This window comes from Phalaenopsis equestris, unplaced genomic scaffold, assembly GCF_001263595.1.
Source record: "Phalaenopsis equestris unplaced genomic scaffold, ASM126359v1 Scaffold000224, whole genome shotgun sequence".
In the NCBI taxonomy this organism is placed as follows: Eukaryota; Viridiplantae; Streptophyta; class Magnoliopsida; order Asparagales; family Orchidaceae; genus Phalaenopsis; species Phalaenopsis equestris.
The window spans coordinates 1,636,470-1,653,196 of NW_018164666.1; the positions used below are offsets into that span (position 1 = coordinate 1,636,470).

The 16,727-nt window shown below is 38.9% G+C and overlaps 1 protein-coding gene across 6 annotated transcripts in view; it reads right to left on the reverse strand.

Annotated features, from left to right (window-relative positions):
* Positions 1-15,877, reverse strand: part of LOC110023305 (putative pre-16S rRNA nuclease) — a 50,311-nt gene extending 34,434 nt beyond the window's left edge. For 5 of the 6 annotated variants that reach the window (XM_020722632.1, XM_020722628.1, XM_020722631.1 and 2 more), the window contains exons 1-2: positions 15,205-15,289; positions 1,836-1,997 (exon numbers count right to left, since the gene is read on the reverse strand). In XM_020722632.1, coding sequence (XP_020578291.1) covers positions 1,836-1,984 — 149 coding nt within the window. In that variant the 5' untranslated portion in view covers positions 1,985-1,997; positions 15,205-15,289. Of the gene's footprint in view, positions 1-1,835; positions 1,998-15,204; positions 15,290-15,804 lie in introns of those variants that run through there. The other variant, XM_020722629.1, reaches the window with a different exon arrangement.
* Positions 15,878-16,727: the final 850 nt, after the last annotated feature.

Sequence of the window (16,727 nt, forward strand, 5' to 3'; positions counted from 1 at the left end):
TTAGGTAATTTGGAGGTGCCTAGGGGCAAAAGACCAAGTTAAGCATTCCACATAGAATTGGATAAATATCCATTCTAAATGAACCATGGATTAATATATTGTGAAGATATGGTGTATCTTAGTTCCAAGTCAACACCCCGGGTCAACCCTAAAGCCAAGTAATCCTGTAGGGATTCTTCTTAAATTCTCTTATAATGATCTTACCTACTAAATGCTAGAGGTTAAGATCAATATGTGGAATTTCAAGTTGAATAAAAAAAAGAGTTTTGAATTTCTAATAGTGGGGTACCTCTTCTAGTTTTCTAAGACTAGTCAATAGGAAAGTCCTATGGCTAGACCTAGGCTACTAAAGAAGTTTTCTAGACCTCAACCAAAAGTGAGGTCAACAGTTAGCTTCTTCTCTCCTCTTTTTCTGTTCGATTACTTCTCTTCCATCACATGCTCGACTTTTGTTCTTCCTTCACCCACAAGCAAAGCTTGGTCGAGAGCTCCTCTTCCTCTGCACGTGATCCTACTCCAACACTCAGGAGAGCTCCTTCCACAGTTACCTCTTCCTCTCACTTCTCCTCCTAAAGGGTAAACGATGTTGTCTTCTTCTCTACCCTAGACGCACGCGACAACCACCGCGCTTCAAAGCCCTTCTTCCTTCATGCTTCCAAATTGACCACCCTTAGTTAAACTGTTTCTACCTCTCGATCTCACCTCCACCTTCCTTCATGCTTGCAGATTAACCACCCTCTGTTAAACCATTCCTCCCTCACCTTCTTCCTCGAATATTTGAAACGAAGCATCGCAGCAAATGGTGTTTGAAGGACCATTGAGAAGGATTTCAAAATGATTACATATTAAGGAGCACCAATAGAACAAAGACCCAAAATTATTCGGGTTAAAAGGAAGTAGCTAAAGTGCTAATCATTGTTAGGTAGCCACATTTCCAAAACATAAATAAAGGCTTTATGAGTAACTTACATAACATAAAATATAGGCCAAAGCACAACAATTAAAATATAATATTGAGTCAAACACCATGATTCATAAGAAATCTAACAAAATTGACTTTATAAGGTAGATTCATAGATAAATAACATTAGCACTTACTTTATAAACTAGACTGTGTAGGAATTCACATAAGCATCTGATATAGATTGCTTTAAAAAATTACAGTGGGTTTAGGCCCACTGCATTTTGATTAGCAACAAGGAAAAAAGAGTATAAAAAAGAAATCCATGAGCTCCAACACTACCACAGAGTTTAATTTAGTTTTTAAGGAGAAAAAAGGGTAGAAAGAATGAAAAAAAAAACACAAGTGAAAAGAGAAGAGAAAGAGGGAGAACTTGTGTTAGAGAAGAAAGCCTCATTGCCAAATTTCTCATTGAGCACCAAAAACCATAAAAATAGAAACCATAGGCTAATTCATTGAAACCATGAGATGGTTTCAGCTTGCAGTAATTAATAAGATAGTAGTGCAGACATATAGCTGGTTTTCACATTAGTGAATGATCAAAAGCACAGCTGAGAGAATAAACATGTGTCCTCTTCACAAAGGTCAGTAAGAAAAAGTCCATTATCCTCCAAAGCTGGAGACAAATTACTCCTTCACACCAATGCATAATCATAACCATTAGCTCCTTTACAAGCATAACTTAATATAATGATGCCAATACAAACAGACAAATTTAAACTGTCACGCAAGGTTAACCATGAAGCATCAAGGGACAAGTTACAAGGGAACATTGTCAACTAAGGAAGCCATCAAATTTATGTCAAACAACCTGAAAAGAAGTGACAATAATTTATCAAAGTACATACAAAGTATGCTAAATATTCTCACTTACCTCACTGGAGATGCAATTTTATTACAGGTATCTGAAACAGCCAGACCAACATATCTGTATCCCACATCCAAGCCTAGTAAACGACCTTGCTTCATTGAACCATTCTTCAATATCTTTTGGAAAATTTCAAATGGCTTCACTACTTTCATAGGTACTTGAAAACTGGAATTGAATGGGATAAGAACCACAAGAATACTACCATATGATAGATAAAGAACAAAAAATAAATTGAAAAAGCAATTTTATTTTTATTGGAATTGACTCGCAGAGTAAGAATGACAAATTTCTTTAAATTTAGGCTACTTAATTTAATTTCTGTAAACTTATAGCTGTTACTTAAATATATAAAACAAAAGCAGTGTGTATAGAATGATACAGAGCTAAAACAAGTAGTGTATACAGCTACGTGAGCATTGTGCATGAGAAACAACACATGAAAGTTGCGATAGAACACATATGAGTATATACTTTGTAACGTGGTCATGGGCTGGCATGCAAAATATTAGCTTGGTATGGCAAAATTGATTTGGCATTAAAAAACTATCTTCATCAATTATTATAGAAATACAACAAATGAAAGGCCTACATATCAGTAAAATGCAATGCACAACTAATAGCTTATAACAAGGAAAGCAAGCTACCTGATTTTATGAGAAGAGAGAGACAACCTCTAATTCATAAAGGCAGTTTTGAGGAATAATAATCAGAAAAGTTTGAACTCCTATTTCACAAATTAGCTCAACTATCACAAATGAAGATTTTTTAAAGTTTAAACTAATAAATACTTTTAGAGTAGATGGTATATAAAACTATACTAAGAAGGTTCTCCATACTAGGAGGGTGGTTTATGTTAATTCCAATGTACCTTAGAATATTTTCCTCATTCCCTTGTTAATTATTATAAACAAGGGACTCTATTGAATGATTCCAAACAACCTTCCCTCTGACAGGGTATCAAAGGTAGGCTATCCCTAAACCTAGCTGGCAACCCCTTTGTTCTCCCTCATCACCTCTCCTCCCACCTCCTTTCTTGCAGCGTTAACCTTCCTGGCTTTACTCACTCCTCCACTAACAAGTTCGCTCTATTGTTTGCTCATTAAGCTCCCACACTCGAATGTTGCAATGCTCTATTGCATGATTACACTTATTATTGATTTAGTTGAGTGAATTAAATAATTAAGAAAAAGATATAAATTTTAAGCAAAAATCATAACATTTTGTGATTTATTAAAACTAATTGTAAAGTTTGTTGCATTTTTATCGAAAATGAAACGAAGAAAAATGCAAAAAAAAAAAAAAAAAAAAAAAAACAAAAGGTGTAAAGTTTGTTGCATTTTTATCGAAAATGAAACGAAGAAAAATGCAAAAAAAAAAAAAAAAAAAACAATCAAGAGAGCACCTATGAATTGTATCTAGTAGCCATTCAGAAAAAAAAATGAATAAACAAAGAACATGAAGCCTTCACACTAGTTTTGTTGTGTTTTATAGCAATAAATAGTCCCCTAATGCCAGATTTAGAGTATGTTAGGAATTTTAGCATAAATTAGAGCAAATAAATATTTTATTGCAAGAACACCAAATAACTTAACGCGAATACATAAGATAAGCACCTGCAATTCGAGAGGTAGGTGATCTCTCCCAAATACTACAACTAGAGAGGTAAGAAATCTTTCCTAAACCCTAACCCTAAGACTCAAGGCCTGTTGACCTCATTTTTGGTTGAGGTCTAGCTTTCTCCTCTTTAGTAGCCTAGAGTCTAGCCATAGAACTTTCTTGTTGACTATTCCTAAAAAACTAGAAAAGGAACCTTCACCATTAGAAACTCTAAATCATTATTTGCTCAACTTGAAGTTCCACATATTGGTCATAACCTCTAGCACTTAGTAGGTGGGGTCAATATGGGGGAGCTCAAGGTGAATCCCCATAGGACCTTGACCTTAGGGCTGACCCTTAGGACTGCTTGACCTTAGAATTGACCCTGGATGTTGGTCTGGATCACTCACACTCACTTTCACTCACATTCACTCACAACTCTAAACTCAAACTTGTTGACTTTGATCTATTTATCTTTTGAGAGACTCATGTAGATGGTCTCCTAGACCCACAAGCCCTAGCCTGGGGTTTAGCTAGCACCAGTACATAGAGGACCCAAATGGAGATTCCATTGGTCCGTGGCTCGAATCAGGATGGTTGACACCTCAATTTCACCAAAATACCCAACTCAGTCTCTTGTCTATGAAACTAATTTCGACTCTTCAATTAAACTCAATTTAATCACAATTTCCTCAAATTTCAATTCTAAACTCAAATTCAGCATGATCAAACTCAATTCAAACCAAGTCCAAGCCCAATCGACCCACATTTGAATCCAATTTCAATCCAAATCCAAAATTCCCAAATTTGCCCCAATTTAGCCATGTCTCCAAATGTCACTAAATCAAATGCCCAAATAACAAAATTGACACCCAATTAATGTTGAGAACACTTCATGACATTCCCCTAGACCATTTTGAACTCTTAATTGGGTCATAGCTAAGCTCTAGCCCAACCTAAACCCAGGTCTAACCCAACATACCCAAATTGATCAAATGTCTAAAATCCCTCAAATTGACACTCCAAATCAATTCAAAATCACTCCAAATCTTTTCTAAACCTCTCATGACAACCATTTACACCATCCTGATCAATCGGGCTTGAACCAAAATTTTGACGGAAAATCGAATTTGACGCGTTTTCGAGCCGGTCATCGATGATGTTACTTGGATGACTTCGGATGACGAAACGGACTACGCCAGCGCGTCCGGAACATCGATTTTTCCTACGAGAGATATTCATTTCACAATGATGGCGTGTCTAGGAGGAAATGCACAAAATGAAGCTTATTATAATAATAACAATAATAATATTAATATTATTATTATTATTATATATAACATTTTCCCCTCTCTCCTTAAATCCCTCGCCCGGTTCGCCCGGTTCGCCCGGTTCGCCCGCTCCCTCTCGTTCGCGAAGCCGGTAGCTCCCTCCCGTTCGCGAAGCCGGTAGCTCAGTCACGATCCCTCGAGCCGCACACGTAGCCCATCCCCTGCTGCATTTCTTATCTCCTTGATCTTCCCGGTCATAGTCCCTCAAGCCGCAGCCCCCATGCGCCCCAGACGCGATCTCTTATCGCCTGCTCCTCTCTGCGGCATTTGTCGTCGTTCTCCCGCCTCCCTCAACTTCGGTTCACCACAGGTAGGTTTAGGTGAGCTTTCTCTTCCTTTCTTGGCTCTAAGAAACCCCATCTGGGGAGGTGAAAGGCTGGCCGAAATTCTGAAGAGGGTGGAGGTGCTACCAAAATTTTATCTAATATCTTTGGATGGATTTTTCCTGCTCTGTTCATCCTGTGTGTGTGCTCGAAGTCTTTTGGAATTTTGTGGGTGAAGCTTGAACAAGGTAGTCTCTCCCATTTTCTTTTCACCTCTATCCGAGATCCCCTCCAATGCTATTTTTGTTGAGTTCATAAAGATGTTGGCTAAAAAAAAAACAGAAGTGGAATATTTTTTGGTTGGGCTTGAATCAAGTTTCGTTTCTTTTTTTTTTTTTTTTGCATATGAAGATCTACTTAAAATTTTCCGGGACACCATCTTTGTTATATTGGTATATGTACTTGCATATGTATTAATTCAGAATTTTAAGGTTCAGGAGGAATGTTGTTTTTTACGTCTTGCATTACTGTTTCTACCTCGTGAATATTATCGTTGATTTGCGCATACCCCCTTTATATACTGATCTCATAGCATGCTTCACATTAAATTCTTGAATAAAGGAATTAAAAGGGAAATTGCAATATATTTGAAAGGCTAAGATGGATACTGATGTAATTTAAGAATGTTTCGCTTTATATGATCGATAGAGTGCTTGTTTGGTTGCAAATCCATGGAATTTCAAAATACATGTGGAATTAGAGTTCTCTTTTGTTGGATAACTTAGTTGGCTGTTTGCTTAGTTGGTTGTTTTTAAATCTTGATAAAATTGTTTCGAGCCATGTTGTATGGTTCATGATGGATTGTGTTTATATTTGGCCTGCATATATAATAGCCTTTGAAGAAAATTTCCTTTTGTATCTTCGCATTCATAGAAGAAAAGTGGTATACTAGCAGAGGTGACACAGATGGTTATTAAGCATGGTGATCGCATATTCCTTGCTATGGTTATTATACTTTTGGAAAATTTATATGCAAGCCACCCAATTCTTATATATTTACATTTCTAACACCTGAATCCTCATGATACATATAAAAAAAAAGAGTTGTCTATATCAGGCATCCTAGAAAGGATTTGGATAGTATGAATGCAAAACAGTAGAGTTTAGGTGCTAGATAAGTAAATATAGAAGGATTGAGTGACACCTTTTTCTTATGATATAAAAGATTTGTGTGCGTTGCTCCCCTTACCCGTGAACCTGTTTTGGTGGTTTCCCTTGCTGCCCCGGCCGCCAGCACTTATATAGAAATCTTGGATGATGTCGGATTCATATGGTATTAGAAACTTTGGGCTTGAGTTGGAATTGAATGTTTTGGTGATCACGAAATGAAGTATTTTAATTCTTGATTATTTGAAAGAGCTTGAACGCCCCCTTTATGAATAATGTATGAGATGTTTGAAAATGTTTCAGGGCCAGTCCTGCGGGCCAAATTGATTGTAATATAAGAGAAAAGAAAAAGAGGAAGGATTTTTTTATATTTGGCAAAATTCGGGATCAATTTGGAAGTTTTTTTTAATTTTGTCTTTTGGAGATGTTTCATGGTTAGCCCGGGGGAGTGTGCCCCACCTCTTTACCTATTCGAGAGAGTCCCGCCAGCCGGATGTTTTAGCTAACCCTCCTACCGTTTTGGCTTTTCCTTTCTAAATCGGTTTTAGAGGTGGGTTAGTTTTCTTTCTTTATGTTTCTTTTTTTTTGTTTGTTTTCTTTGCTTCTTGGTTTAGGTTTTTTGGTGCTGATGCCCGAAGCATAAGTGCGCATATATAGTCTTTTGCTATATATGAAACCATCAAGCAATGTCGTAAGTAGGTCGATTTTGTTTTGGGGCTCAGAACGGTTATTACAAAGACACACCGGTCGTAGAGCGGAATGATATTTCATTTTACGACATCAGGACCCAATCCAAGGACCCGATGAACTGTAGAAAGATAATATTATTCACTGACACAAGACTAGCGGGGGCTCGTACCTTCTTAGGTTGTTGGCGGTCCTACGCCCGACGGCATGATCGACTCGTGGACAATCAGATCCTTCAAAATCGATAAGAATAGATACACTATTTACAAAAAAAAAAAAATTTTACTACAAAAATGATACAGCTTCCTTTTATATATCTGAAATCCATGTGCATGCTAAAATATAAACTTTAAATGTATTGTAATTTGGTTGTCTACTTGTCGATTACCGGTACCGGGCCAAGGAGCACCTTTCTAACTTAGGTTTAGTAGCACACTCTTCTAGTTGAGTGACAGACTCTATATATTCGGGTGACCGATGGTAGCCTTCAACGTCCCTCGAGTATAAATATATGGTATCTAAGTCTAGCCTCGACCCAAGTGCTTACGATTTTCTCTCTTTGAATTTTTCGTGTAATTTTATTGAAGCTTTTGGTAAAGCACTCCTGGTCTTTTTTCTGAGATCTTCCCGTGTTTTTGATGGCTTTCTTTGAGTTATCATTTGTTGTTTTTCTCGAGTTTTCCATCGTGGGTCATTTGTCGCTTTCTCTCGAGTTTTTCAGGTGGTGTTTCTTTTGTTCCTCACTTTTACTTATACAATGCAAGTTAGCTCGTTTCTTAAATTCTGTCACTATACATATACCTGCTACATCAATTACACTTAAAGGAGCAGCGGACCTCCCAGGTATACAGATTTGTTTTACATTTACAGTGTTTTACTTTACAACACACCTTACTATTCTTCTCTACTATACATTCTACTACTTTCTTATATTGCATGCTTTACTGCTCCTATACATACTGTGTTGTCACTGCTTTGTTATATCTGCTACTATTTCTTTTACACACTATACCTTATAGTAAGAAGTCAGTAGTTGATTTTATAGGAGGTACTCTACAGCAGATCGTTGACTCAACAATTGCATGTACACCTAAAATTAACATCGAACTTCAAAACTGAAGCTAAACTATAGGATAGCTTGGGAAGTCACCGAGGGTCTTCTCCGGATCTATGGCAAGTCTCTCTTCCTTTAGATTCCATAAAATGTTTCAAATTTGAGTCATTCCCCTTTCACACATCTTTAATCGATCTCGTTGAAAAGTCTTATTCCTTTGGTTTTCTTGAAGGCAATATCACCTGATTTTTATTGAGAGTTTTTTTCGGTGACTTCGGTCATCTAAGATGTAATTAACTATAAGGACTAGTCTTTATGAGAAACTTTTTCCGAACCTAGCTTAATATAAACCCTATTTATTTTTCATATTAAATAGGTGAACTTGTCGGCTTATAAATAAAATGATTTTCGCAGACCAAACGGATGTTAGATGCTTCTTAGTTTATTTGATCGAGTCTTGCCCTCAAGTCTTGTGTTTACCTTTTGGGATAAAACGTGGCTTGAGGTGTAATGTTCATTCATTTAAACTATGAAAAATATGAAATCAGTTTAATTTCATATTTTTTCTAAACTTATATATATATATATATATATATGTGTGTGTGTGTGTGTGTGTGTGTGTGTGTATAAATTAAATGTCTCTCTGAAGCGGGTGAAGGAATTTCGATTCCGGCAGCCGACAGCTTCCAACAGTCAACTCCTCAACTTTTTAGTGTCAACAAGGCCCAATCTCATGCATAACTCTAACCATAAACTATTAAGTCTTATTTATACAAAATAGTAATTAATAATAAAAGACTAAATTTCCCTTAGGCTAATAAAGATAAAATTGCACTCAAGCTAAGCACCGATGTAACGATACACTCCTCCCAAAGAAGCACATTATCCTCAAGGTGTACAAAAGAAAATTGTTGCTGGATCAAGCTCCCCTGCCTCCTCATCACATACTGTGAGAACTTGTAGCGTCCAATCCTTGCAACGGTATCTTGAGGAAAATTTTTCATCATACCAAAAACATAACACATTTGCTCGATTCTCCAGAATTTCTGTCTTTGCAAGGCATTTAAATGTCACCCTCGATCGCGTCCCATTATTCAAGTCCTGGGGAGCCACCCTTTAGACTTCCACTGTTTGAGTTTTTTGGTGTCCTCATGGTTGTAATATTTTGACAGGGCACTCCACTTGTGATGCTCTTATTAGCCCGTTCAATTATATTTTTATCCTCAATCAACTACGCTAATTCCATGATTTCCATTGATTCTCGGAGGCACAAAAGATAATAATGCACATATGTTGGGCTTTAGACCCTTCATGAAATTCTCCTCCAATATTGCTTCAGAAATCCCCCTCAACCATCCAAACAAGAGCTTAAATTTCTTCCAATATTCTATGATAGTCTCCTCCTAAGTTAAGGCAAAGAATTGCTCGTATAGGTCTCCTTCCGTGATGGCTCAAAAAAATTTCAACAATTAATCCTTAAATTCCCCGCACAAGTAGATCAGATTTATAGCCTCCATGCACTGAAACCACGCTAGAGTGTTACCTTCAAAACATAACCCTATAGCCAAGAGCTTCTCCTCCCCATTTAACCCATTCACCGCAAAATAACACTTCACTCAGTCATCCATCCATGCGCGTCTTTGCCATCAAAGATCGGTATCTTCAACTTTATAACCCTAACATCTCCACTCTAGCCTCATCTCCTTCAGATGTTTCCCTCCATGTATCTAGGGTAAAAGTCCTTCCGTCAATCATAGTCATACCTCCTAGCTTCTCTCATTCCTTCTTTGTACTCCTCCATACCCCTTGCATAGCCTTTTCTCCATGCTTCGGCCCAACCCCCTCCATTGGAAATCTATAATCTATACCAATTAGAGCCATATGAGAGGGTTCTTAATGATGGATGCTTTCCTCCTCATATTGCTCTTATCTGATCTCTTTCTATTTCGATTGATCCAAAGATTCTCTGCCAACCTTTGATTAGGGTTTGCAAATTGAACCGTCGGCGGGATCTTGGATTGCATCTCAATAAGCCCCATCATCATCTCTTCCAAGCTCTCGAATCAATTTTCGCTGGAGTAAAACAATTCCTCTATCCTAGATTTAATTTAACCCATATCTTCCTCTATTTTTTTCTCCAGAACTACTTTGTTGGTCGTCATTACTCTTAGAACGAGTTTCGATCAGGAAGGAGGAACTAATGTATGTTGAAATCCAGTAGTCTGAATAGTGTCTATATCGGGAGGTCATGAGCCCCATCTACGTCAGCTTCCCAGGTGTCGGTTCCCCAACTAGCACTTATCGTGATTGTATTGCAAGGCTTCAATCACAAAGGAGATCATAATCCCGCGTTGGTTACTTGCTAGCTCCAACCGTGATTGTATCGTGATATCAGGTCACGCATTAAGTCTCCTGTCCGTTGCGATCCTCACGTGGCCTTCTCAGCAAGCTCTAATCATGAGTGTATCACGAGTACAAAGCGAGAGGAGGAGAAAAATGGGAGTTTTGGGTCTCTATACGTCGTGGAAATTTCATATCAATGTATGTTGTGAATAGCATTCCCGATCCCAATTCCTAGATGTAACTGTATCGTGAGATTCAATCACGACGGTCTGTAGGCCTCGATTCTGATAGCCCGTCAACTTGTATGTTGTGATTCGAATGGTAGGCTTGGCAAAATCAAATGCTTTGATATCATTTATTAGGATTCTTGACAGAAATTGAGACATAAATATTTTATTGCAAGAATATCAAACAACTCAATGCGAATAAATAAGATAAGCACCTATAATTCGAGAGGTAATCGATCTCTCCCAATTTCTACAATTCAAATGGTAGAAAATAATCCCAAACTCTAACCCTAAGACTCAAGACCCAATCTTATGCATAACCCTAAACCAAAACTATTAGCCCTTATACCAAACAAAAATTAATAATAAAAGACTAATTGCCCTTTGGTTAATAAAAGAAAAAATTTCTTAGGGCTATACATCGGCTTACCAATTTGTTACAAACCTACATAGATATTAGAGAAAATCAAATATTTTATTTCACAAATCTCAAATCAAAGCAATACAACCACCACACTCATACGAATGCATAAATGATAAGCACCTACAATTTGATAGTCATGCAATCTCTCCCAAATCCTATAATTCGAGAGGTGGGAAATCTCTCCCAGGCCCTAACCCTAAGACTCATAACCAAAATCTCATGGATGCGTTAACTGACGTAGGTACTAACAACACACTAAAACGAGCACTAAAATAGCGCCACCAGTCGTTGAATGCGCCCCGATACGAGGTGCTTTGATCCCGCGGGATCGAAGGTCCGCGAACTCTCATGGGAACAGTAGGGCAAGCGAGACTCGCAATCCCTCGCGAAGGCGGGAGGCAGGGATAACAAAATTTCGTGATCCGTGGCGATGCAGTGCGACATAGGGAAGCTTCGCAGTGTCTTTTGGATTCCTCTTGCCTTTCCCTCCTTTTCCTTTTGTGTAGAAGTTTCCTAGGATTATATAAATTGTTGTCCTATGTGTGTGGGGAGTCAGATTTGATGTTGTTTGTTCTAAAATTCCTTTGTGGAATTCTTTCCCCTTAGTAGGTTGTATCCAAAAACGTAGTGGTGCTTCAGTTGTATCCTCTCCAAGGTGATGATTGTATCCTCCCTTTCTGCCCTTCCCAAACCCTCTCCTCTCCTCTATTCAATTGCTGAACTCTCTACATGTCATCCCAACACCCAGCCATTCCCTTTCCGACAAATTATTATTGTTGTCTGCCTACCTAACTCCTTTCAAGCTCCTCTAATTACCCACTACCATTGTCTCCCACCTACAACCTTTCTTGCTTGTTGTCCCTATAGTTTTGCACCTTCCATTCGCTATCACCAGCCTTCCGTGACTGTTATCATCCCTCCCCATCATCTTGATCCCTCTCGTCGACCTCCACCACCCATCCGGGTACATCTAGGAGTTTTTATTGGTGTCGTTTTATGTTTTGTGTTGTCATTTCCATTCGAGTCATGTTGTAACCCTACTTTAATATTACTAAAAGTTTTTTTTTTTTTGTTTCTACTGTTTTCCCTACTAGCTCTGGTGTCATTTGGTATCAAAACTAGCTCAACTCTAGTCTCGTTCTAAGATCTCCTAGCATTCGCTCTTACCCAAGCCACCTTCACCAAATTTTTTTTCCCATCGATTCACAACCCTAGCCATGTCACCGCAAAGAGGTACATCGAACTCGATCCGAGAAGAGAATCAACGAGAAATTCGTCATCTAAAATGGAGACTGGCAGATCAGAATGACGAAAACCATGAAGAGATTACCTTCGATCGTGATTGAGAAAGTCGCGGGGAAAACAGGGACAAAGAGATGAATCTGTTCCACAGGGAAGATCATAGTGACGAAGAATATTGATCATGTTGTTTTGGTATTCAGCATCAAAGGAGACCGAGAGGAGAGGTCCCTTATGGAGGTCAGTGGGACTTTGAATCAAGAAGGACCTCCAAAAATTTGAAGATCCTAATGATTTTGTCGACTAACTGCAATTAGTTGAACAAATTTTTGAATATAAAGATGTACAAAGAACAAACGAGCCAAGCTAGCTGCCATTAAATTAAAGAAAAATGACTCCTTATGGTAGGAAAATCTATAAAATTAGAGGAAAAGAGAAGACAACGAGAAGATGACTATGTGGGAGGAGATGAAAAAAGAAATGCAAAAAAAAATACCTCCCACCCACTGCCATTAGGATATGTTTATGAAACTCCATAGCTAATAGCAGAAGGATCTTTCAGTTGAGGAGTTCACATCCCAATTCGACCACTTGTAGCTGAAATGCGAACTGACGGGGCCAGAGAACGTACGATAGCCAGATATCTCGAGGATCTGAAACCCACCATCAACAATATGGTACAGTTGCAATCATACTGAACACAGGGGATGTTCATACATTAGCTTTGAATGTGGAAAGACAACATAAGTAGAGCCGGAACAATCATCTTTCAGGAAGCAACCTTCGAGTAGGCTATCACCTACAATTACAACGGCTGACAGGGATATCCTGGGAGACATTGGCAAGCCCGGACAGGGGAATGACACTACGGATCAAAGCGGGAAAAAACGGGAGAAGGGCAACTCTTCTAACACGGTGTCCGCTAGGAAGTGCTACTGATGCCACGGTTACGACCTTATTGCCTCCAGTTGCCTAACGAATAGGATAATCACACTCACAGATCAAGGCGCCGTAAATGAAATAAGCGAAAAGGAGAATGCTGAGGAACAGGGTGAGTTGTATAAATTGCCACCAGACGAAGGAGACTCGTAACTAGACGAATCCTATAAACTGAGAACACGAGGGATCCACAGTGGCTTCACCACAACATATTCTACACCTATTTCACATTGAACGAAAAAGTATGCAATTAAATCATCGACGACGGAAGCAACAAGAACTTGGTATCGACACAGATAGTAGAGAGATTGGGACTTGCGACTCAGAGACATTCCTGACCATATTCACTGATGTGGTTGAAGAAAGAATCAAGTCAGCATCGACCAAAGATGCTTGGCAGAATTTTCGATGGGAGGACAGCTACAGGATCATATATGACGTGATGTTCCCATGGATGTCTGTCACCTTTTAATGGGACGACTATGGCAGTTTGACCGGAGAATTCAGCACGACGGATATAGAAACATGTATTCTTTCACTGAGGCCGGGAAGCGCAACAGCCTCCTTCCTTTGTTGGAGCCCGAGGACATAGGATCCCTTGTCAGCAGAGCAGCATCAAGGGAACCAGAATTCATGGCAACACATAATGAGTGGACAGTGATACTGGCTCCTAACATGGGACAAACACGACAAAGAATATTTCAGGGTGATCTTGTAGTCAATACCGTATCACTCATTCCACTATAGGCCAGGAGTTCAGGCCACTCTCAAGACACACAATACTGAACCGTTTGTGAGATACTTTGGAAAAACTCAACAGTACGTGCATGGCAAAAAGTCAAAAAATATGGCATGGATGTGGATGTTTCAACGTACTTGTGAGGAGACCCTCAGACACTTTGAGAGTGCAGTCGCCAGTGGAATCCTGGGGTGACTGAAGACGAAACGGAAGCTTCGATCTATGAAGTTGAAGTTTTCCCTAACCCCGTGAGACTGACGCGAGAGCTAATAGCACCCAAATACGAGCACTAAAACAGCGCCCTCGGGCGCTGAATGCACTTACGATCCCATGGGACCGAAATCCTGTGAACTCTAGCGAAAACAGTGGGGCGGTCGAGACCCGCGATCCGTCGCGAAGGCTGGAGGGAGAGATCCCAAAATTTGGTGATCCATGGGGATGCAGTGCGATCCAAGGAAGCTTTGCGGTGCTTTCTGGGTTCCTCTTGCATTTCCCTCCTTTTCCTTGTGTAGAAGTTCATAGAGAAAGAATCTCAATATGTTGCCAACAAGTAGTAAAATGACATGGCATCAAAAAATCTCTTCACGGTCCCCATATATACTAAAATATATCAAAATAATGATAACTGGTAATTGGATTGTCGACACATAGATCGTGAATAGTTAAAGTTGCAATTTTGATGGTTGAAATCATTGATCGGCTTGATGAAATCTCCAACTTGCTAAGTGATGTTGTCGTTTGGCAAAGTGAAGTCACCGATTTATTGAGTAAAATGTGGATCGTGCAGCTTTATGCATATAGCTTTGTGTGAGTCGCCTTTGTGTTTGGGTCAGTAGAAATTGGGCCGAGTATGTTCTTAGTGAGTTTCCTCATGATCCTGGCAAGTTCGATATCACACACCTTCTTTCTTAGTTGAGTTGACTTGAATAGAATTGCTGCTTGAACCATACCTTCAGATATTTGGTACACAAGTACTTTTTTTTATAAGGTGAGAAGGACTTTGGAAGGAATTTGATAACAACAGAGGGTACAATTTCATCGAAATCCAATGTGACTTCAAATAACTTTACAAATGGAAGCATTCATTATGGTTTAAATAAGGAAATCCAAACGTATAATAAAATGAAACAAAGCAAGAAGTATCCAACATCATAAATACTAGTTACCAAAAAGAAAAGATAATTGGTAAATAGCATGATTTTATGCTTAAAAAGATTGTGCGCTAGTCTTTCAATAGCTTGGTTATATAGTCTAAGCAGCCCTTGCAAAAAATGCAAACATAAAAATGCCAGCAACTTTCACAATAAATTTTGCAGCTCCTTTCCTATCATTCAACCAATAAAACAGGAAGAAAATAACTTACTTTCACAGTTCACACGCAAAAACTCAGATCCTGCAAAGAATCACTGCCAACTCTTCATCACTAATGCTCACTTCCTTACACACACCTGCAGCTTCCGCTAGCTTAAATGCTATTTGGTGTTTACACTAAAATATTCAAAGGAAACCAATTTCCCGTTATGTCGAGTAAACCATAAAGGGTTGTCTGGGAAAGGATTTAGAGCGGGATTTAGGATTTAAGCTAAATCTTGTCAAACAGTCATTTTGGATGAGCTAAATCTTGTCAAACAGTCATTTTGGACAAGCTGAAGGCACAGATTTTATAAATCCAAATTTTAGGGATTTCGTTCATAAATCCCGTAAATCCTAAATCCCATGAATCGGTGGATTTTCGAGATTTGCAGCGAGAGCGATTGGGATCGCGGTGGATTTACATAGATGATTTTAATGGATTTGCGGGATTTAGAGGATTTCGTTGAAGACGGTTTTTCATTCAGGTTTTAGTTAATCCGGTTTCACATGATTTACTAAATCCTAATAACTTAAAATAAATCCATTACCAGACAGCCCCTAAAAGAGAACAAAGTATTGATGGAAAAGATAACAACAGATAAGAGCATACATAGAGCTGCTCGCCTTTGCTGACAACGTCAAAGAAGAAGGATTGACAAGTGCAAAATTGTTCCGGAAAACATAAGTACTCCTTCGCCTTAGACTCCCCAACCACCTAAGCCAGAAGAATTTCATTGCAAATATTAATAATAATAAAAGAAAGGGGGATGCAATAAAAGAAAAGGTGAGGGAAATGGTACCAGAAATATGAAACGGCCACTAGGGTTTCCTGAAACCTTCCTGACGCCCCCCTGATCAACGATTACGGTCGCTCTTTCCAAATTCTTTCCAAAAAGAAAATGCAAGCTGCAGAAAGAGGAAGATAGGATAGATCTGAGAATCCAAAATTACTTGGGGAGATAAAGCGTGCTCGAAATGAACTACTTGGATAGATGATCGTCCGAAACTGTTAATAGTTACAAGAAAACAAGGAGTGGTTAGAAACTGTATCAAGAGAAGGAAAACGAGAAGCCAGAAGCGAGAAGCGAAAAGCAAGAGAGAGAACGACCAGAACGAGAGAACTTAATTTGCCGCCATATTGACTCCGCCACAGCAGTGCTCGTAGAAGTAGAAGCAGAAGCAGAAGCAGCAGCCATTGTCCTTTTCGCCGCTACTGCCGTCAAGCGCCACCATGGCAAGCGGGAAACAAAACTAAGGCCGATATGCAGATCACTCCCAAAAATTTTTAGCTGCCTGTAAATAGTTTGCAATATTTTGACAGGTTATCATTGAGAGATATAAGACCCTAATAATTTTGTTTGGGTGTGTGAGTCGTGATCTGTTGGTAGAACAGTCTTTCTGAATGTCGAACTTTCTTCAGGTCAAGGGTTTGAATTTTCTCATGTGTAGAGTGTGGTATTAGAATATTGAGCACACCTAGAGATGATCGGGGCTCGTATAATAGCCTTCGATATATATATATATCCAAAAACG